Source organism: Papio anubis, chromosome 11, assembly GCF_008728515.1.
Source record: "Papio anubis isolate 15944 chromosome 11, Panubis1.0, whole genome shotgun sequence".
NCBI classification, from domain to species: Eukaryota; Metazoa; Chordata; class Mammalia; order Primates; family Cercopithecidae; genus Papio; species Papio anubis.
Window position 1 is genome coordinate 56,385,138 of NC_044986.1, and position 24,187 is coordinate 56,409,324.

The 24,187-nt window shown below is 36.8% G+C and overlaps 1 protein-coding gene across 33 annotated transcripts in view; it reads right to left on the reverse strand.

Annotated features, from left to right (window-relative positions):
* ANK3 (ankyrin 3) overlaps nucleotides 1-24,187 on the reverse strand; it is a 704,392-nt gene that overhangs the window by 181,196 nt on the left and 499,009 nt on the right. For all 33 annotated transcript variants that reach the window (XM_031652632.1, XM_031652636.1, XM_031652640.1 and 30 more), the window contains 2 exons: nucleotides 6,213-6,311; nucleotides 875-1,072 (listed from right to left, as the gene is read on the reverse strand). In XM_031652632.1, coding sequence (XP_031508492.1) covers nucleotides 875-1,072; nucleotides 6,213-6,311 — 297 coding nt within the window. The remainder of the gene's footprint in view (nucleotides 1-874; nucleotides 1,073-6,212; nucleotides 6,312-24,187) is intronic.

Here is a 24,187-nt window from a genome sequence, read left to right on the forward strand (position 1 = left end):
GGTGTCTGGGGTCTGGAGAGTTTCTCTTTCGTCATTCTTTCCTGCCCACTCTGAATTTTAGAGCCCACAGAGTACAAGAGGTGGTAGAGATCTATCCAGACAGGATGACCACACTCTTTGGAAAGGGGTAAAAACCCTTCCTTAAAGGGTCGATTGGATGATGACAAACTTTACCTCAAAATTGCTAGTAAACTCACATGCTTTCCCTAAAATTGGGTGACTTATTTTTTCCTAAACATGGGTACTTATTCTGAAATAGACAGCTTACTAAGTTGGGACCATTTATTTTTGCAAAGACAACAAACACCATTTTGCTGAGAAAACCAAAGTATAGCATGGCTAAAGGTTAAAAGAACAAATTACTTTAAAGTGAAGCCTATAAACCAGACCAAAATTCTGATTGGCAAAAGGAAACAGAAGATTACAGGCAATATTTCATTAACTTACAAGGTTAAGATAATATAAAATTTTAGCTCACAAATTCCTAGACTGCTAATGTTTAAAATAGATATTTTTGATAACTTTGCCTCGTTTTCAGATCTCCGAATAAACTTTTAATTCACAGAATTATAAGTTTATCCACAATAAGATGACGTTGGCCACCTTAGTCTTTTTATAATTGTGTAGTCTTTGGGTTCATAAAGGTCACTTACGTGACCATAAAAACATTAACAGTTTGGCTCCATCAGCCTTTCTCATGTCGGAAATAGAAAATTTTGTAGACTTTCCTGAAGGATATTTGAAAAAATTGACAAGAAGTACACTTTAACTAGCACCTTCCATTTTAACTTCCTCAAAGCATTCCCTTCACATACAGAGGCAGCAGGTTGTAAGCAAGACAACTGAGGTTGGACTCGCTGGTTGAGTCACTCACCAGGGCTTTGGCATTGGGGTTAGCTTTCTTATCCAAGAGAACCTTGGCGACTTTGTAATGGCCACAGTGGGCAGCCACGTGTAGGGCAGTCAGGTAGTCATTGGTGACATCGTCCACGGGCACATTATGCTGGAGGAGAAGCTGGACGCAGTTTAAGTGGTCCCCTTGTGTGGCCATGTGCAATGGAGACAATCCATTCTGGAACACATAAGGAAATCAGAGTTCATTTTTTTACCTTTTAAACACAAATGTGCAGAACACAAAATAAAGTACAAATATAAACAGATAAAAACTCCAGTTCTTCACATGAAAATACCTATGTGTAAAAGCTTTTGACAACTATTTTGAACTACAGCTATTTTTAAAATTGGTCCTCCCAACTGCTTATGTCAGTCAATAACAAGTTGTCAAGGAAATGTCTTTTCCTAATTTAATAGAAGTGTGAATTGTAGCATGGGTCATAACCCAGATGAATGGAAATTTTACTTTTCTTTTTATTTTAAATAGAGATATGGTTTCACTCTGTTGCTCAGCTGGTTTCAAACTCCAGCCTGAAGTGATCCTCCTGCCTCAGCTTCCCAAAGCACTGGGATTATACGTATGAGCCACTGGAACTTGGCCGAATAGGAATTCTTAATATTTAAGACTAAAAGAAAATTAAAGGTAAGAACAGATTGGTATTCATTAGACTGGTATTAATTTTGTCCTTAGAGATTACTGATACCCAATATTGAAGACTACATTGATTTGACTTTTAAAAAGGTCCCAATGTAATGCATTTCATCTCACATCAAGAAGAAAGGGAAACGTTTCCCTTTTCTATCAATCTGGTGCCCCCATGTGTCTATGATGAGGAAAGGCAGGGCATTGACAAAGCCAATAACTAATGCTCACCTTGTTAGTTTAAATCAACTGGGTTCAATAACTCAGTTAATCATGTGCAGTAGGAATGAGTTGAAAATTCATTTAAAGAGCAGAGAGAACAAATATATGTGGTCAAAGGTAAATAAAACCTAGAGTGACACCAGCATTCAATACGTTTCCTAATGAAGGCAAAACAAGGTATGAAGATGTCAATCCTTTCTTTTAACTATGATGGCAAAGTGGGGGAACCTGGGAAATTCCTAGAGAATTCAATTATCAAAAGAGGCTGTATCAATTATTGTAACATAGTTTAACATGTTTTTGGGAAACGTAAGTTGACAGCAAATTCAGTTTCTAAAAAAATTGTTGTCAATGAATTTTGACAATGACAGATCAAATATGCACCAAGGAACCAGAGGTTTCTGAATCCTCTGAGCCAAATTATTTGCTCCGAATTTATCAATGAATGACATAAAGAAGGAATTCAGGATAAGAAAAAGTAATATGAGCTCCTCGTTAACCATTCCCGTGGCATTATTCACTCTCTGGCATATATTTCAACGATTTGGGTTCCTTGAAGGCAAGAGGTACATGGTTATTATTTTTTCCATCGCACAGAAGAGAGCTTTGCACATACAGAAAGAACTCGGCAAATTCTAGGTCAATTTAAAGGCCTCGTACACTGTCAGTCTATCAGGATATTTCTGCCTAAAAAATTTCCCTCAAATATTTTAAACCATAGAAATGAAGGTACAGGAAAAGGTAGGAACATTTCCCATTTGAGATACTGCTACCCACGAGCATATGGACTGCTTTATTCCTGCCAAAACATTCTTTTGCTTTATGTTTTGATACAGTCTTAGAGGAAAACATGAAGTAAACAAGCAAACAAACAAAAAACCCCCACAAAATCTGAGAGAACAAAGAATAGTGGAGAGTAGAAATGGAAGGCAGTGTCAATAAAAAAAAAATTCTCTAGCAATGCAAAGACACAATGATTGTGTGGATGGGAAACTTAAAGATAATTGGAGAAGGACAAGAAAACAGTAAAGAAAAGACCATCTGCCCTATGGAAAGAGGTGGTATTACATATGGTGCCTGAAAATACTGATCCAATATAATGGGCTTTCTTAGCTCAGTAAGACGAAATTCTTGAAGAACCGGTCAGATGGCCTTAAGCCTAGGAATGTACTCATTCACTTAATAGTCATTCAACAAATATTTACTGAAGCCCTACTGTGTTCTGGGCACAAATACAGGTGCTTGTGGGTATTGCACTGAACAAGGAAAAGTTCTTGCTTTCATTCTATTGAAGAGAACCAGACAGCAAGCAAGTAAACAAGCATATAATTTCAAGATGGTGTTAAAAGCTCTAAAGAAAATAAAATATGGCCAGATGGCACTGGCAGGGGGTGGTGAAGATGGGAGGGGTAAATCATGAGAAAACGCCTGTTTATGAGGAAGACATTTGCATTGAAGAATGTATGGGGACCGCAGAGATCTGGAACAAGCTGAGGGAACTCAAACCAAGCAAACAGAAAATGAGAACAAAGGTGTAGTCTAGGAAGCAAAATAAGGCTGGTTAGCTGGAAGATGGTGAGGAAGGAGCAAAATGGGAGGAGATGAGGAAGAGAAGTGGTCAGAATATCTTAAGAAGTCTATCCTCAGTGCAGAGGGAGATTTCTGATCAAACACGGCAGATGTGATAGCTATATTTATCCTTCCTCTCCCAAAACTCCACCAAAAAGCAATACTAGATTTAAAGGGTGAAATCCAGAAGGGCACACATGTGTATGTCCTTTTCCATTCCCACATATACAATGGGGAAGAAATCAAAAACAGATGAGGGTTGTCTCCAAACTTCAGAATATGAAAAGAGGATTTGAGTGTGGTCATTCATCCAGTCGAAGAGAGAGGCTGAAACCTAAGTGTCTGAAGCAGTAGAATCAGTGCTGTGCTGACAAATGTTTAACATCCAACTCCTGGAAAAAGAAAAGCCCCAGTGTGTAGCACTAGCCAATTTCCATGCTGTTAATCCCCCCACAACAACCAATTTCAAGCCGTCCATCTGATGTTACCGAATGAGGAATTGGGAAGAGATGTACACAACCAGCTCATGAGCCAATACAATCAGGCTCCAGCACACTGCTGGGAATAAAAAGACAAGCTGATTTGCTTTTCAAATCCTCAAAAGGTGGAGGCTATGGAAGCGTAGTACCTCAGAAGATAAGATGAGACTTGGGGCTGCAAGTAAAATCGGATCAAAGACTGTGTATGGAGCTGTCAGGTCTCCAGGCCCTTCCCAACTCAGCAAAGTCAGATAACTGCCTCCTTCTAGCCTGAAGGACACCAGAATTAGTGTCTGGAGAAGGTGAACTAGAGAGATTCAGACTCAAGGGCCCAGGCAGAACAGAGGGCAGTGATGAGGATTTGGACCGAGAATAGGTGATCACAGAAAAGGGAAGGAGAATGCAGGCGTTAAAGTTAGGCTGCTTGGGTTCAAATCCTTGTTCTGCCACTAACCGAGATATTTTGAGAAAGCTACTTTATCTCTTTGGGTTTCAGTTTCCTCATCTATTAAAAGGGAATAACAGTAATACCAGTATCTCACTTAATGAGGATTAAATGAGTTAATACATGTAAAGAACATAGAGCCTGACAAGCAGTAATCACTATGTAAATATTAGTTATCAATATTATGATTAAAGTATGCATAAAGCACAAGACTGGCAGCCTCTTTCCCCTGCTCAGAAGGTATTCACACAGGTGTGCACTGCAAAGGTTGGTGGATTTGTCTCTCAAAAAACTGTACCACCTACGGTAAAGGGAACATAATCCTGACATTAAAGAGCCCCTCTTAATCACTGCCACCTGTTCAGCATTGCCTAAACTCTTTATTGCTGCCACTCACATGTTTGTGCCTGACACAGTCAGGTACAGCCATTGTGGGAAGCCTTCAATATAAAAGATAGAGCCAAAGCAAAAAAAAAAAAGAGGAAAAAAAGGAAATCTGAGAAATTAGAGACATTCGGGAAACAGAAAAACTAAATTGCAAGAAAGTTATCTCAAATGTTCTCAGAAAAGTAACAGAAAATATTGTACCCATTAAACAAGAACAGGATACTTTAAGAAAAGAAGCTATCAGATAACAAGAAAATGTTCTTGAAAATTAAAAGGTTGGAAGAAAAAAATCAAGATTTCTCAGAAAAAATCCAAAGCAATGAGATGAATAGGAGAAAAAAGATGAGCAACTCTCTGATTTTTAACATTCTTCCTTATTGCTTTGAGAAAATGAAAATCAATTTGAAAGAGAACAACGGAGATTAGTGGGAGGGTTTTTAAGCAGGAGGCTGACGTGATTTGGATGACAGTTTGTATGGCGACTTTGACTGCAAAGTGGGAACTGATTTGTGAAGAAGCAAAAAGGTAAATGGGGGACCAACAGGAAGCTACTACAGTGGTTCAGTGAGAAATGATAATGTGGCTTAGAAGACAGCAGTGGAGGAGGAAAGAAAATAGATACAGGATATGTAAAACGAAAAGAACAAATAGAATCGTCAAGATAAGAAACACTCAAAAGGCCAAGATGTCATCATATACAATGAAAACATCATGGACGTTTAATTCCATTAGACAACACCCTCAACAGCTCACCAGTCTAAACCCTACATTTTAAATGAGTGATGGAATTGTCCAGACCATCTCAACCCTGTCTAGTCTTCCTAATATTGTTGAGGAAACACTGACCAGAGTGAAAATAGAAATAATATGTGCTTTTGTTGCTTTGATAATGTTTAGAGATTAAAGCTCTTAGTAAAGCTTAGTATCTTTTCCAAAAAAATCACTGGTTTAATAAATAAAAATAGTAGTGACAATGAGGTGCTTTATATGTCTCAAAATTTATTTGCAAATATTCTTTTCTTCAAATGATGTCAAATGGTTTTACTATTAAAAAAAAGTCTAAAAGAGAGTCAATCATTATTTTTTTTCAGGCAATCATCATGTGTTCCTTTCAGATATATCAACATTCCCAAAAGCCCAATCAAGGTGCAATATTTCCAAAGTTTCCAGTGTTCATCAGCTAAGCGATATCCTCGACCTTCTTAATAGCCTGTTAACTCTCAAGAAATAAGCTGAGGGGCTAAACACAGCCAGCATCCATACTTTAGAGAGTGTAGAAATTTTAGTCTTTCTCAACCTGACAAGCAATTATTTCTGAGCTATGAAAATTTCACAGAGTAAAATCAAGCAGTAAGCATTCCTGAAACAAAACAGAAACCACACACACACAAATGACTTTGTGGTGTAGCACATTCTACATAAAATTTTAATAAGCTCCAACTTATTTTGAGGTTCTGTAAAGATTTGGTGAACATAACTACTCTGATTCATTTTCTATGTGATTCAAAAGGTTGGATCATATAACCATCAAAACAAATACAGTCCAATGTCCAGAAACCCGAAAAGAAATTACCTTGGTTTTTGAAAGAATGGGGGCAGCTCGATCAAGCAACATTTCTACCACCTGCTCATGGCCACTCCTTGCTCCACAGTGCAGTGGTGTCAGACCATCCTGTTGAACAAAGGAAACATCACCAATTAAATTTGACAATAAATTCTATGAGTGCAGTGTACTTCTTCAAGATCCAGTATGGCACCCAACATGCTGTGGACAAGTGGGCTTCAAACATTTGCTCGTTTATTTCATAAAATACTTTCTTATTTTAGGTTGAAAACTACATTTTTTCATAAGTTTAAGTAGCTGCAAAGTATGTAATTTCCCACAAGTCTGAATATCAACATTTAAATGTGTAGCTTTTCCACTACTGTTTTAAATAGTCAATAAAATCTAAGTACTACAAGAAATTTGATGCTCACCATTAACAAAAACACATGAATAAACTCTTAAATAGAAATCTGTAATAGAAATTCTACATTGGTTCTTTTTCCTCTTGAGTTTCTATTTCCATTCCATTTCCGCATACATAATTTTATCTTAATGTAATTTTATGCTTGAAGGTTTTTTATTGATTACCACATATTTCTCTGCCATAAAATTATATCAGTTTAAATTTAAGAAAGGTTTAAATATTTCCTGACAACACATGCCTCTAAGTATAAAAAATGAATCATCTGATTGGATTATTACTATAATTATTTGAATATAACCAATCAAAACAGCAAAAATATATAAAAAGTTTTGTGACCATTCCACAAAAACAATGTATTAAAAATTTCTCTTTTAATGGGATATGCTTTTTTCATGACTAGTTTATGTATCTGCTAATGAAGATTCGTTATTGCTAGAACGAGACAGGGTTCAGCATCAATATTAGCCCTGATTTTTGCTTTTATAGATATTAGTGCTGAGAAAACTTGTTCGCATAGACTGTTGTAGTAGAGTTACAAATTCTTTTTTTTTTTTTTGAGATGGAGTCTTGCTCTTTCGCCCGGGCTGGAGTGCAGTGGCCGGATCTCAGCTCACTGCAAGTTCCACCTGCCGGGTTTACGCCATTCTCCTGCCTCAATCTCCCGAGTAGCTGGGACTACAGGCCCCCGCCACCTCACCCGGTTAGTTTTTTTTTTTTTTTTTTTTGTATTTTTTAGTAGAGACGGGGTTTCACCGTGTTAGCCAGGATGGTCTCGATCTCCTGACCTCGTGATCCGCCCGTCTCGGCATCTCAAAGTGCTGGGATTACAGGCTTGAGCCACTGCGCCCGGCCTAGAGTTACAAATTCTCTGAATTCCATGTGACAAATTACTTAATGATCTTTTTTTGTCTTTCAAAATTTTTTTAAAAAATTTCTTCCAAAAGAAATAAATGGGATACATGTGCAGAACGTGTAGGTTTGTCACTTAGGTACATGTGTGCCATGGTGGTTTGCTGTACCTATTGACCCATCCTCTAAGTTCCTCCCCTCACCCCCCAGCCCCCAGTAGGCCCTGGTGTGTGTTGTTCCCTTCTCTATGTCCATGTGTTCTCATTGCTCAACTCCCACTTGTGAGTGAGAACATGAGGTATTTGGTTTTCTGTTCCCGTGTTAGTTTGCTGAGGATGATGGCTTCCAGCTTCATCCATGTCCCTGAGAAGGACATGATCTCATTCTTTTTTATGGCTGCATAGTATTCCACGATGTAAATGTACCACATTTTCTTTCTCCAATCTATTGTTGATGGGCATTTTGGTTGGTTTCACGTCTTTGCTATTGTAAATAGTGCTGCAATAAACATACGTGTGCATATGTCTTTATAGTAGAATGGTTTATATTCCTTTGGGTATATACCCAGTAATGGGATTGCTGGGTCAAATGGTATTTCTGGTTCCAGATCCTTGAGGAATTGCCATACTGTGTTCCACAATGATTGAACTAATTTACATTCCCACCAACAGTGTAAAAGTGTTCCTATTTCTCCACAGCCTCCCCAGCATCTATTGTTTCCTGACATTTAAATAACTACCATTCTGTCTGGTGTGAGATGATATCTCATTGTGGTTTTGATTTACATTTCTCTGATGATCAGTGATGTTGAACTTTTTTTCATATGTTTCTTGGCCGCATAAATGTCTTCTTTTGAGAAGTGTCTGTTCATATCCTTTGTCCACTTTTTGATGAGGTTTTTTCTTGTAAATTTGTTTAAGTTCTTTGCAGATTCTAGATATTAGCCCTTTGACAAATGGGTAGATTGCAGAAATTTTCTCACATCCTGTAGGTTGCCTGTTCACTCTAATGATAGTTTCTTTTGCCGTGCAGAAGCTCTTCTGTTTAATTAGATCTCATTTGTCAATTTTGGCTTTTGTTGCAATTGTTTTTGGCATTTTTGTCATGGAATCTTTGCCCATGCCTATGTGCTGAATGCTACTGCTTAGGTTTTCTTCTAGGGTTTTTATGGTTTTGTGTTTTAAGTCTTTAAACCACCTTAAGCTAATTTTTGTATTAGATGTAAGGAAGGGGTCCAATTTCAGTTTTCTGCATATGGCTAGCCAGTTTTCCCAGCACCATTTACTGAACTGGAGATCCTTTCCCCATTGCTTGTTTTTGTCAGGTTTGTTGAAGATCAGATGGTTGCAGATTTCTGAGGTCTCTGTTCTGCTCCATTGGTCTATATGTCTGTTTTGGTACCAGTACCAGGCTGTTTTGGTTACCGTAGCCTTGTAGTGTAGTTTGAAGTGAAGTAGCGTGTTCTTTTTGTTCTTTTTGCTTAGGATTTTCTTGGCTATATGGGGTCTTCTTTGATTCCATATGAAATTTAAAATAGATTTTCTAATTCTGTGAAGAATGTCAATGGTAGTTTGATGGGAATAGCATTGAATCGATATATTACTTTGGGCAGTATGGCCATTTTCATGATATTAATTCCTCCTATCCATGAAGATGGAATGTTTCTTCATTTGTTTGCATCCTCTTCATTTGTTTGCATCCTCTCTTATATCCCTGAGCAGTGGTTTGTAGTTCTCCTTGCAGAGTTTCTTCACATCCCTTGTTAGCTGTATACCTATGTATTTTATTCTCTTTGCAGTGATTGTGAATGGGAGTTTATTCATGATTTGGCACTTACCAGTTTAAGGAGTTTTTGGGCTGAAATGGTGGAGTTTTCTAAATATAAAATCATGTCATCTGCAAACAGTGATAATTTGACTTCCTCTCTTCCTATTTGAGTATGATTTATTTCTTTCTCTTGACTGATTGCTCTGGTCTGAACTTCCAATATTATGTTGAATAGGAGTGGTGAGACAGGACATCCTTGTCTTGTAACAGTTTTCAAAGGGAATGCTTCCAGCTTTTGCCTATTCAATATGGTATTAGTTGTGGGTTTGTCATAAATAGCTCTTATTATTTTGAGATATGTTCCATCAATCCCTAGTTTGTTGAGAGTTTTTAACATGAAGGGATGTTGAATTTTATCAAAGGCCTTTTCTGCATCTATTGAGATAATCATGTGGTTTTTGTCTTTGGTTCTGTTTATGTGATGGATTATGTTTATTGATTTGCGTAAGTTGAAACAGCCTTGCATCCCAGAGATGAAGCTGATTTCCTCGTGGCAGATACGTTTTTTGATGTGCTGGATTTGGTTTGCCAGTATTTTATCGAGGATTTTCTCATCAATGTTCATCAGAGATACTGGCCTGAAGTTTTCTTTTTTTGTTGTGTCTCTTCTTGGTTTTGGTATCAGGATGATAGTAGCTTCATAAAATAAGTTAGGGAGGAGTCCTTCCTTTTTAATTGTTTGGAAGAGTTTCAGAAGGAATGGTACGGTACCAGCTCCTCTTTGTATTTCTGGTAGAATTCAGCTGTAAATCCATCTGGATCCTGGGCTTTTTTTGGTTGGTAGGCTATTAATTACTGCCTCAATTTCAGAACTCGTTATTGGTCTATTCAGGGATTCGACATCTTCCTGGTTAATCTTGAGAGGGTATATGTGTCCAGGAATTTATCCATTTTTTCTAGATTTTCCAGTTTATTCCCATAAAACTGTTTATCTTATTCACTGATAGTAGTTTGTATTTCTGTGGGGTCAGTGGTGATATCTCCTTTGTCATTTTTTATTGTCTATTTGAGTCTTCTCTCTTTTCTTCATTAGTTTAGCTAGCAGTCTATCTATATTGTTCATTTTTTCAAAAAAAAAAAAACAGTTCCTAGGTTCATTGATTTTTTGGAGTGCTTTTCAAGTCTCTATCTCCTTTAACTCTTCTCTTAGTTATTTCTTGTCTTCTGCTAGCTTTTGGATTCATTTGTTCTTGCCTTTCTGGCTCTTTTAATTGTGATATTAGGGTGTCGATTTGAGATCTTTCAAGCTTTCTGATGTGGGCATTTAGTGCTATAAAATTCCCTCTTAGCACTGCTTTAGCTGCATCCTAGAGATTCGGGTACACTGTCTCTCTGTTCTCATTGGCTTCAAAGAACTTCTTGATTTCTGCCTTAATTTCATAATGTTTACCCAGGAATCATTTAGGAGCTGGCTGTTCAATTTCCATGTAATTGTGTAGTTTTCAGTGAGTTTCTTAATCCTGAGTTCTAATTTCATTGCACTGTGGTCTGAGAGACTGTTTGTTATCATTTCAGTTCTTTTGCATTTGCCGAGGAGTGTTTTACTTCCAATCATATGATCGATTTTTGAGTAAGTGCCATGTGGCACTGAGAAGAATGTGTACTCTGTTGATTTGGGGTAGAAAGTTCTCTAGACGTCTACTAAGTCCACTTTATCCAGAGCTGAATTCAAATCCTAACTATCCTTGTTAATTTTCTGTCTCATGGATCTGTCTAATACTGACAGTGGGGTGTTAAATTCTCCCACTATTATTGTGTGGGAGTCTAAGTCTCTTTATAGGTCTCAAAGAAAATGTTTTATGAATCTGGGTGATCTTTTATTGGGTGCATATATATATAGAATAGTTAGCTCTTCTTTTGAATTGTTCCCTTTACCATTATGTAATACCTTTCTTTGTCTTTTTGGACCTTTGTTGATTTAAAGTCTGTTTTGTCAGAGACTAGGATTGCAACCCCTGCTATTTTTTTGCTTTCCATTTGCTTGGTAAATATTCCTCCATCCCTTTATTTTGAGCCTATGTGTGTCTTTGCGTGTGAGATGGGCCTCCTGAATATAGCACACTGATGAGTCTTGACTCTTTATCCAATTTGCCAGTCTGTGTGTTTTAATTGTGGCCTTTAGCCCATTTACATTTAAGGTTGGTATTGTTATATGTGAATTTGATCCTGTTATCATGCTGCTATTTGGTTATTTTGTACATTAGTTGATTCTGTTTCTTCATAGTTTCATCGGTCTTTATATTCTGGTGTGTTTTTGCAGTGGCTGGTACTGGTTTTTCCTTTCCATGTTTAGTACTTCCTTTAGGAGCTATTGTAAGGCAGGCCTGGTGGTAATGAAATCCCTCAGCATTTGCTTGTCTGTAAAGGATTTTATTTCTCCTTCGCTTAAGAAGCTTAGTTTAGCTAGATATGAAATTCTGGGTTGAAAATTCTTTTCCTTATGAATGTTGAATACTGGCCCCCAATTTCTTGGCTTGTAGAGTTTCTGCTGAGAGGTCTGCTGTTAGTCTGATGGGCTTCCCTTTGTAGGTGACCTGGCCTTTCTCTCTAGCTGCCCTTAACAGTTTTTACTTCATTTAGACCTTGGAGAATCTGAATATTATGTGTCTCGGAGTTGGTCTTCTCACGGAGCATCTTATGGTGTTCTCTGTATTTCCTGAATTTGCATGTTGGCCTATTTTGCTAGGTTGGGTAAGTTCTCCTGGATAATATCCTGAAGTGTGTTTTCCCGCTTGTTTCCATTCTCCCTGTCTTCTTCTTGTACTCCAATAATAGGTTCAGTCTTTTTATGAAGTCCCATATTTCTTGGAGGCTTTGTTCATTCCTTTTTATTCTTATTTCTCTAGTCTTGTCTGCATGCCTTACTTCATCAAGGTGGTCTTCAAACTCTGATACCCTTTCTTCTGCTTGGTCAATTTGGCTATTGATACTTGTATATGCTTCGTGAAGTTCTCATGCTGTGTTTTTCAGCTCCATCAGGTCGTTTATGTTCCTCTTGCAGCTGGTTATTCTAGCTAGCAATTCCTCTAACCTTCTATCAAGGTTCTTAGCTTCTTTGCATTGGTTTAGAATATGCTCCTTTAGCTCAGCGTAGTTTTTTATTACCCATCTTCTGAAGCCTACTTCTGTCAATTCATCCATCCGATCCTCCATACTTCATGATCTTTCACCCAAAATTCTTCTCAATGATCCATCACAGGACAACTTTATTAGGTCTTTGATTTTTGTGGGCAGCAAGGGGTTAATCAGATCACTAGAATCATGCAGTTCTCAGCAGAACACCAATATTTTGAATTCTTCTGTTTGCCCCCACCACCTCAGGAGTTTTTGCACCCTTGGGCAATGTGTGTGTGAGAGAGCTAGGCTTTTCTTAGTACTAGGGCAGAGGGAATATGTGTTAAAGGATAGGTGGGAAGGGAGACTCTGCAGGAAGCTGAGGAAGTAGACAGTTATTCACTTAAAACTAAGTGGTCCCAATCCTGCTGGAGAAGTTTTCACAAGTGTTCTTGGTTTATGAGTTCCTCAACTTGAAGATCCCTGAGACTGGTACTTAGTCATACTTAAAAATACAACAAAATTTGATTCATTATGTTCATATAACTTTCTGGACTGTGTGAGCAGATCTTGAAAGTAAGCCTAATTATTCTAACTTATAAGCAACAAGGTACAATCCTATTTCTAAACTACTAGCCAAATCTCAATAGTATTAACGTTATTTAAAAATAAAATTTTAATTGCAAATAGTACATGGCCTAATTTGAACATTCTTTGGAACATGTTTATATCTTCTGCCTTTTATGTTGATTTAAAACATTTGCTTTTATAAACTAAAGCAGCCTTTCAAGTGAAAACAGCATTTTGCTAATAAAATAAAAGAAAATCTGGAAACATGCAAAAAATAATGTCCAAATGTCTACTTCATAATGTAAAACCTGAAAACATATGATGGAGAAATAATACACAAAAATCACATCCACCTTCCACCACCTACACACAAAAAAATTTCATACAGACTGCAGTACAGTGATTGTTTTTTATGAATTAAAAGGTCAAAATTGTTTCATTTTCTCTTCTGCAGATTCTAATAAGTAAAAAATGACAAAATATGCATAGACATGTCTGTAAACCAAAAATAAAATTCTAAGGCCCCCCAACCATCTGAATGGACCCCTCCTCTCAGCCAAGAGCATTCCAAAATTAACCTGCAAAACTAGTTCAGGTCATGATGGGTAGGGGAAGCCAGGCATGCCTCATTCTGCCCTCCTCCTTTTTGGAATTACTGCTAGAACAGACTCTGTAAGTCTGGAAACAATAGGAAACATTTACAATCTATTCTCTCTGAAGCCTGGGAGGCTTCATCTGCATGACAAAACCTTGGTCCCCACAACCCCTTATCATAACCTAGATATTCCTTTGTATTGATAATAACTCTTTCAATCAGAGTAACTCTTTCAATCGAAAAATCTTTGAATCCATTGATGACTTGGAAGATCCTCCGCTTCCATTATCCTGCCTTTCCAGATGGAAGCAATGTACATCTTGCATATATTGATTGATGTCTCATGTCTCCCTAAAATGTATACAACCAAACTGTACCTGAACCACCTTGGGCACAGGTTCTCAGGATCTCCGAAGGGTTACATCACGGGCCATTAGTCACTCATATTTAGCTCAGAATAAATGTATTCAAATATCTTACCAGGGTCTGACTCTTTTCATCAATAATTTCAAACTATGGTCACACAGAAAAATGCACTCATTCATCCTTGAAAATTATTTTCCACAGAGCAAAATGCTACATACTGAATGCAAAGTGTTTGGCTAAGAGCAAAATCTATCTCAACCATCAACTCCTTAATATTGTGAAGTATACTGTTTCACTGTTTCTTCTTACAGATACACATTTTTTGTTGATTTTGCCTTTTTTTTTTTTTTTTTTTTTTTGAGATGGAGTCTCTCTTTATCGCCCAGGGTGGAGTACAATAGCGCGATCTCAGCTCACTGCAACCTCCGCCTTCTGGGTTCAAGCGATTCTTCTGTTTCAGCCTCCTGAGTAGCTGGGCTTACAGGCACCTGTCACCACGCCTGGCTAATTTTTGTATTTTTAGTAGAGACTGGGTTTCACCATGTTGGCCAGGCTGATCTTGAACTCCTGACCTCAGGTGATCCACCCGCCTCAGCCTCCCAAAGTGCTGGGATTACAGGTGTGAGCCTTTGTGCCTGGCCTGATTTTTGTCTTTTCAAGAAAAGTTTTAATTATAAAAAATTTCAAACAGATTGCAGATTAAAACAGACAGAATATTATAACGAATCTCTGGGTCCCTAACTCAGCTTCAACAATTGTCACCCCATGCTCAGTCAAGACTCGTCTATATCCTGACCAAAAGTCAAACCCTTTTCTTGTATTATTTTGAAGCAAATCCAAGACAGCATATTATTATATCCTCATGATTAGTCTTACAAGAGTATATTTATTTGATAAATAGAGACTCCAAGGTTCAAAGAAGTGAAATTACTCATCCAAGGCTGCCGGCACCAAATTTAGAATGAGGCTTGAACTATGAGTGCTGGCTCTACAAGACAATCAAGGCATGTCTTCAGAGGGGTTACTAAGGCAAAGTCCCTGTGCTCACACTTGCAGCCACTCTTAGCCTTCCCTTAGCTACATTCAGAAGCTGCTACCTCTGATCTCTGTTTGTTTACTAACAACATGTGGCGTCTAAAGACTCAGCAGGGAAAGGTGACATTTCACCAGTGGAAGAGCTGTGAAGTGTTATCTTCTTTAGCCGTTGTTCCTTTAATCACCTTGCTTCCATGACAAAGTCAGCTGTTTCCCCAAGGTACAACTCATCAGCTCTAGCTGAACTGCGAAGAGCTACCTGAAGCACAACTCTTTCAACTGTAGTTTTCCTTGTAGTATTTTTAACACTGACTTCAAGTGTCAGTCTCCTTTGGATGGTCTACAAATTCAATCTGGCTCTTTTCAAAGGCGTGTAGCTCTTCGAGTAGCCAAAATTGCGGCCGGAGGGATGCCTCATCAGGAAGCTGCACAAGATGTCAACGATGCGACTGCCCCGCTGCACAGGCAGTGCTGGCCCAGCTGCTGGGACATTGACAGGTCAGTGGAAAACGAGTGCCTAGGGTGAATGTAAGATCTTTAATTAGCATCACAGTTCTTGCAGTCATGAAGACGGGCAAGACCAGCTGATCCACAGTGGGACTGAAAAGTACCTGCCATTTAATGATTCACACTTAATTCAGTTAAAAAAAAAAAAAAAAAAAAAAGAGGAGGAAAATTAGCAGGCATTGGTTCTACTTCACTCCTACTTTTTGGTTAAAAAAATAAATTTTGAACTAATTTCTTTGACTTTGAAGCTGGTGTGGCCTATCGCTCACTTTCCTGACACGCGGTTCTGATTTAGGATGCCATTCTGTTCAAAATGATCTTCAGTAACTGTCATTCACAGTTACTCCTCAGTCAAGTCTAAATTCTTCGTTAGCATTCTAAGTCGTCTAAAATCAGTTCCTGCTATACTTGGTCCAACTTGGCCTTTCCTGATTCCCTTAACTTATACTGCAATTAACAAACTCTCTGCAGCTTCTGGTAAGAGTCCCTGCTTTTCTTGTTTTACTGTCTTGCCCACGCCACTTCATGTACCTGAGAGTTCCCTTCCCACTTCCTACAGGATCCTTACTATCTTAGAGCAGAGCATTTCTTTGAAACCTTTTCACAAATTAAATGGAATCTTTCTACCTTCCAGACTCCTTATTTTCTATACCTCTTTTGGGGGACCTGTAACTTTTTACCTAGTATTTTCTTTACCTGTGGGCATGCATGAACATTTCTCGTGACAAAGATCCTCTTCCTTGACTTAACTCTCGTCAAGCTTCTCTGAATTCTCTTCTCATCTAGACCCTGACTTTTGGCCTTCCATGTGTTAGTGTCTGCTTAGTTCAGTTTCAGCAAGCCTCCTACTGGGTCAGTTTAATGAAAATCCCAACCCTTACTATTAGATCAAATTCCTTATTTCCCACCCTGCCTCTCTTATTAATCTGACTTGCCTTTGGCAATAATCTTGTCAAGCCAGTTTAGCCAGAATTGCCCCTACCTTTGACATTTCCTCCTTGTAATTTTCTATTTACTGACCTCACACCTTACTCCTTGGCTATAAATTCCCACCCTTCCTTGCTGTATTCAGAGTTGAGCTAGATCTCTTTACCACTATAAAATTTGTTTGTAGTGCCCCCTTTGGATAAAGTCAGCTTTACTGTTTTCTTACAAGTATCATGAATAATTTTTTTATTTAACACTAGTTTATCTCTGAGGACAAAGCTACCAGCTTAAGGGATAAATGAATCTCACAGAGGAGGTAACTTAGTACTATGTCCATGAAAGTTGCCTAATAAAAATTACTGCGTAAATGAATGAATGGAGTGAGTGAATGAATGTGTTTTCAGGCGAGTTAAAAAATATTTTCTAGTAAGTTGTTTAAAATTCTTTTCCTTGTTATCCTTTTTAAGAGTAGACTCATTTTGGCTACTTCAGTAGCACTATTAAAATACCTTATTTTTGCAGAAAAGTAAAATTCTTAATAGAATAAGTGACTTGTAAATTGGGATTTAAGGATGTGACTAAGTCTCTTAGCTTTCAAAATTTGCTCTAAATAAGATTCCCTTTTTCTACTCGGAATACTAATAAGCGTAACAAAAGAACTATGGTTGATACTGTGCTTTGCAATGCAGCACAGAACTGGCATATTCCTTTCCCTAAAATTAGAGCCACGCTTTTTTTCGATGCAGAATAAGGATTCTTACTTGCTTCCAACTCCTAGAAATGTATAATTAATGAACAAAGTAACTTAGAATGAGCTGTAGACCAAAAAGCAGTTTTTCAACTGCATAGAATAGTGTTGATCTCCAGTTGAAAAATGCTAGACAAAGGCAATTTTGAGGGATTGAGAGGGGGTTGCCTCAAGAAAGGCAACATATGCAGTTGGACTAGAGAGAAGGAGAGGGATGCTGAGTTGCCATAGTAACATTACGGAAGGGAAATGAGATTGCATGGGGTTAGCAATATTTTCCAATTCCCTTGATTTTTAAAGCACTCACATAACAAACAAGTTTCCCTTGGGCAGAATTCTAAAGCAACACAAACTGGCTAGTCGAGATCTCATATTTCGTTTTAGTGACAGTAATCTTATTAGTGAGGAGGGGAACTGCACGTTACTGGCTGAACGGAATGCTCTCATGTTAGCCTAAGAGCAAAACCTTGCACACACGAAGGTCAAAAGACTTTCAGGTCTGATTTTTCTGAAAAGCATGAAGCAGGATATTAAGGCATCGCACCTAGGACTATGAAACCAGAATGTGTCTTTAGCAGGTCAAATTTGCTCAGTGTCACTGGAGTGACACAAATGCGTGGTTTGGGAAATATTTTCAAGAAGAGACATATTTATTTTGAGTAGTATCCTTTAGGATACTCTTTCCTTCTTTTCTTTTTCACAAGCAAAATAAATAAATAAATACAAACCCCTCACTCCAGAGAAGGGAAAGGAATTCAAGCAGAGAGAACTCTGCAGATAGATCATGGCTGTAGAACAAGATATAACCTTGAATTAAAAACTGAAAACAATGAAAAAAATGTAGAGAGTCCTTCAGGAGAAGAGAGCTATGATGACACTGAAAGATAAACTAAATGGCATCACTTACAGTCTAATAACTAAGCTCTTTTCTTCCTTTTTTTTTTTTTTCTGTTTGAGACAAAATCTCGCTGTCACCCAGGCTGGAGCCTAATGGCACAATCTCAGCTCACTGTCACCTCTGCCTCCTGGGTTCAAGCAACTCTCGTGCATCAGCTTCCCAAATGGCTGGGATTACAGGCATGCCCCACCACTTCCAGTTATTTTTACATTTTTTGTAGAGATGGGGTTTCACCCAGTTGGCCAGGCTGGTCTCAAACTCCTGGCCTCAAGCAATCCTCTCACGTCAGCCTCCCAACGTGCTAGGATTACAGGCATGAGCCACCACACCTGGCCAGCAAAGCTATTTCATATTGGCATTTTCACCAAAAATTTGGACTGTGTCCTCATTTTTTTGTGTGTGTGTTAGGCAGTTATCGAGATAGCCTAAGAGGTGAAATAAAATTTTTTGAATGTCCTCTATGTTATAGGCTTATTATAATTGTGATCTTATTTAATCTTTACAGCAATTCTATGAGAAAAGTATCAGTAGTTACATTTATAGACGAGAAAACTGCTCCAGGGGATTTGTGTACCTACTACTCAAGGTCACATGGCAAGTACATAGAGTAAACCGATAGAATTAGGATTTACATTCATGATTGCCTCCCTTTGAAGGACTGGGTTTCTTCTACTATGCCAAGCAACCTCTTCAAAAAATATAAGCAGTCAATGTTCTATTTAAGATCAAGAGTTCATGTCTGCCATTTATATATAGGAGGAAAAATATATTAATTAGCTTCCTTGTTCTACTGTTATACCATCTATATGTTTAAATGAAAATAAGGTAAAATCCTCTTATGTCCTCTCTACTTGGAAAACTACAGCCTTCATTCTGTGACTAGAACACACCCTTATGTTATTAGTATTGTAGTTTTCCACTCTGTTCTTTGTGTTTATTGTCCCTCCTTGCTTGTCTCCTTTTGGGTTGAGAATTATTTAGTATTCTAATCATTGAAATATCATCTATATCATTGGCTATCTTCTGATTTTTTTAGCTAAATATTTTTTGGGGGGGAGAGTTGTTTTATAAATTAAAATGTGTATCTTTAACTTACTAGTGTGAATATTATAATATTACAAATTGTAATTCCTATAATGTAATAATTGTATATTATATATAATATTATATATAATATAGAGTATATATAGTATATATTATATATAATATTATATATGATATGGAGTATATATGGTACATATTATATATAATATAGAGGATATAGTATATATCTAAACAGTATTTATTGTAATATATAGTATATATTATATATATGTGGTAATATATAGTATTATATATGTAATATATGTACTATGTATATATAGTATATTATATTATATAGTATATATAATATAGTAAATTATAGGATAATAAATTATAGTATAATATAGTATAACAATATGTAATATATAACATACTATATAATATATACTATGTTTATAATCAAAATACATACATAGTATATAATATAGTATATATACTATGTATATAATCAAAATACATACATAGTATATAATATATATACTATATACAATCAAAAGCAAAAGTCAATATATATTATATACAGCATATATAATACAGTATAACATAGCATAATATAGTATACTATAACATAATATACTATATTATATAGTATATATAATACATAGTATTCATTATATAAATATATTATAAAGTAATATTAATATTACATATATTATATACTGACTTAATATTATACCACTTTATGTATAATGAGAATTCTGCAATATTATAATTCTATTTATACTATTAGTTGTATCTTTTGTGCTATATATTTTATTTCTACCTACTATTATATATTATAGCCCTCACAATAGATTGATATTTTTGCTTCAACAATTGACTTTTAAAGAACTTAAGAAGAATAATATTTTATTGTATCCACATATTTACTCCTTCTAGCTCTTCTTTCCTTTATGTACATCCAGTTTTCTTTTTGGTATCATTTCCCTTAGACGGAAGAAATTTCTTCAGTATTTTAGTTAGTATGGGCCTGACGGTAACAAGTTATGTCAGCTTTTGCTTGTATGAAACAGTCTTTGTTTTGCTTTTAGTACATAAATATAATTTTTAGTAGATATAAATATATTTTTTATTAGAATTTATATCAGTTATATAAATAGATTGCTAGATATTTTTCATTCAGCACTTTAAAGGTGGCCCATCATTTTCTGACTGTCAGTGTTTCTGATGAGAAGTCAGATAACATTCTTATAATTGTTTTTCCCATTCATGATATATCTTTTTCTCTGGCTACTTAAATGTTTTTCTTTTTGATTTTTTGTGTGATATGACTCTGTGTGGTTTTCTTTGTATTTATCCTCTTTGGGGTATGCTAAGTTTCCTTGATTTGAGGCCTTCAGTTTATGATCAAATTTGGAAGTAAATATAAACTTATTTTATGCCCCATTCTCTTTCTCCTTTGCCTCTTGGACTACATTGTACAGATTTAGTCAACTTGTTATTATTCCACAGGTTACTGACGTAGCTGTGTATTTGATTTTTAATCTTTTTTTCTTCCTGTGCTTTAGTGTGGATGATTTTTATGACTTGTGTTTAAGTCCTCCAATTTTTTTCTTCCTCTGTATTCAATCTATTTATCCTATCTAATGATTTTTAAAGTATTTCTGATATTGTGTTTTTCAATCTTAGGATTTCCTTCTGGTTCTTTTCCCCCCATTATACTTGTTTCCCCTATAGCTTAACATATTTACCTTAGTTATTTTAAATTCAGCAAATTTCAACAGTGGAGTCATCTGTGGGTTTGTTTCTACTACCTAACTTTTCTTTTGACTGTAGGTTACATTTTCCAGTTGACTTTGTTTAGTAATTTTAAAATTACATAGTGGGTATTTTGTATGATATGTTATAAATAATTTGGAACTTACAGCAGCTTGGTTTTGTCCAGAGCTGATGATTTTTCTTAGCAGAAGGCTTAGTCCAATGCAAGCTATTCCATCATAACTTAATGCCAGAACTCTCATACATTTGAATAAAAACAGGATACGTGACCTCTGCATATTATGCCATGATAGTTTGTATTTGTTTCTATCATGCACAACTTATGAATATTTATTCTATGAATACATGAGAGAATTCTTGACTTTCCAGTTGGTAGATATTGAATAACCTACTATAAAATATGATTTCGGTCAGGCACAGTGGCTCGTGTCTGTAATCCTAGAACTTTGGGAGGCTGAGGAGGGTGGATCACGAGGTCAAGAGTTCAAGACCAGCCGGGCCAATATGGTGAAACCCCATCTCTACTAAAAATACAAAAATAAGCTGGGCGAGGTGGCGTGTGCCTGTAATCCCAGCTACTCAGGAGACTGAGGCATGAAAATCACTTGAACCCAGGAGGCGGAGGTTGCAGTGAGCCAAGATTGTGCCACTACACTCCAGCCTGGGTGACAGAGTAAGACTCTGTCTCAAATAAATAAATAAATAAATAAATAAATAAATAAATAAAATAAATGATTTCAAACATAAAAGGTGCTTTTATATGCTTCTTATAAGATGTTACATGTTTGAAACAATTTAATATTCACAATTTACAAAACACTAATAATTTATTTTATCTTTATCTTTCTTTTGAGGAAGGAGGGTAATTAAAGATGGTTATAGTTGACAGCTATAGAGTAATTGTGTGCCTAACTGATGAAGAGCTATTAAAAAAAAAAGTTAGATGTGAGCATTACTAACGTACATTAAGACAAAGTAGGAGAAAAAGCAGACAAGATTCTGACCATTAGCACTTGGAACTACATAGCAATTAACTAAAATAAAACTGTCCTGAGCCTATTTTATAGACTCTTCAACAGAACGAGGCATATGACATTTATTAGGTTGGTGCAACAATAATTGTGATTTTTGCCATAATACTTTTAGATCTCTAATTTGGCAAGGGAAATGAGGTTTACAATGTAGTGTATAAACATTAGGAGAGGGAGAAAAATAGAACAAAAGATGCTCCCTCCATGTTCTCAGAATGCTTTGCAACTGTAAAAACATTCTTTCCGTCAAAGATATTCTCTCGTGTTTTGAAGGCTAGTGACATTTCATGATTACTGGGCCTTTTTTAAATTTAAATAAATATTTTCAATTAACTTGTAATCTTTGTGACAAAAATGAAAAAATTGATACATTTTTATATGACATGAAGAAACATTTTCAGGCTAGTTTCAACTAATATAGAATCCCAGGGTCTTCTTCACTATTTCTAATGTTCTTGTCAACATATCTATTTTAGAACTCAAGGAGGAAGTATTGTTTTAGAATTTCTTTTTCAGAGAGAGTATTCTATGACTTTGAAATATTTAATATTTTATTCAAGGATTTATTTTTAACTTTGGACAATCACATTCCTGGAAATATAATCAAAAGCAAAAGTCAGTATCAATAATTATTTTTTTTCTTAGTATTTAACCTGAGAAACAAAACCAGTTACATTTCTGGGAAAGCATGGGCTGATATTATAGTACATCCAAGTGTCCCCTGACACCTTCCCAGGCAGTAAAAATTTAACAATTGACAGATTGGAAGTGCCTTGAACACTTCATCTACCTGAGCATAAATACTTCTTTATTCTTGTACATAAACTGGATGCCATTAACTTTAGCAGAAAAATTACATTACCATAGGACCAGTATAAAGTCAAGTAAATTAAGATGTTTTGACAAATGTAACGTTAAGAAGTATATCTTATTAGGCATTTAATATGCACCCGGAAGTTTGCTAAGTATGCTAAGTGTGACAGACACTAAGATGACCATGCGCATCTTAGAGTTAAGGTGTAGCTTTGCAAGTAATGCTGTGGTAATAGGATTCTCTGAGGATGCAGGCAGTGGCAACCTGCTAGGAAGGCTAGAAGTTGGGAGGGGCACAGTTAGAGTAACATTCTGGCAATCAGAGCATTGTTATTACCAACACTACCGGGGATTCTGCATCTTCTCTGAAGCACTAAATACAAGTATAACTGCTTTTATTATTAGATGAAGAGGAGTCAGTAAGAAGAGACAGAGAACTCAAGTCTCAAAATGGTTCTGATTTCGGGTCTATATTAAGTCTCTGATTGGTCTGTGAATTGATGCAGAGCAAACTAAAAATGACAAGAGACCAACCATTGCAAAGTATCTTCCTTCAACATGTACCAAATAATCATGCTAGTTTAAAGAGGGGAAGAATTCAGTGGAAAGAAATAGGAGGCCATTCTTAGCAAAACATTTTAGTCTACAAAGAAACGAAGCCATTGTGATCTTGTCGGAAAAATGAACTACATAAATCATTTTAAAATTAGAAATCTGCATATAGACCAGATTGACAACTATGCCTTGATAGGTGTTTCTATCCCAGCACATGTCCCACCACGATGACAGAGATCCTCTATATACTTACTCTTGGCAATCAACAGGAACGTGAGTTAACAAGCCAGTTGATATTAATTAGCATTATGGGGCTGGGAAAATGGGAAAGACTTTCCTGAAATGAGCTAAACAGAAACCTGAAGGACCTGGGGGCCGGGCGCAGTGGCTCACGCCTGTAATCCCAGCATTTTGGGAGGCCGAGGCGGGCAAATCACGAGGTCAGGAGATCAAGACCACCCTGGTTAACATGGTGAAATCCCCTCTCTACTAAAAATACAAAAATTAGCCGGGCATGGTGGTGGGCGCCTGTAGTCCCAGCTACTCGGGAGGCTGAGGCAAGAGAATCGCTTGAACCCAGGAGGCGGAGGTTGCAGTGAGCCGAGATTGCGCCACTGTGCTCCAGCCTGGGCAACCGACAGAGTGAGACTCCGTCTAGGAAAAAAAAAAAGAGAAACCTGAAGGGTCTGTAATTCATCAGATCCTAGCTAAACACCTCCAAGAAGATTCATGTGCAATCATCCTAAATTTTACAGTAACTAATTATTCTTAAGGTTACCATTTCCAGTGCCCTTCCAGCTGAGAGAGTGAGATGGTCAGGAACAACTTTCTGTCTGTACTGGCTGGAAAACTATGACTCAGGAGGGTGAACTTTTCTCAGGTCACAATTTCACTACTTGCTAGTCACACTTAAGCTTAGAGATCAGGCACTAGGGTGAAATTAAATTCACTCATCTGCCTTTCCAGCTGGTAATATCTTGCTCTGATCCTACCTAAATTAC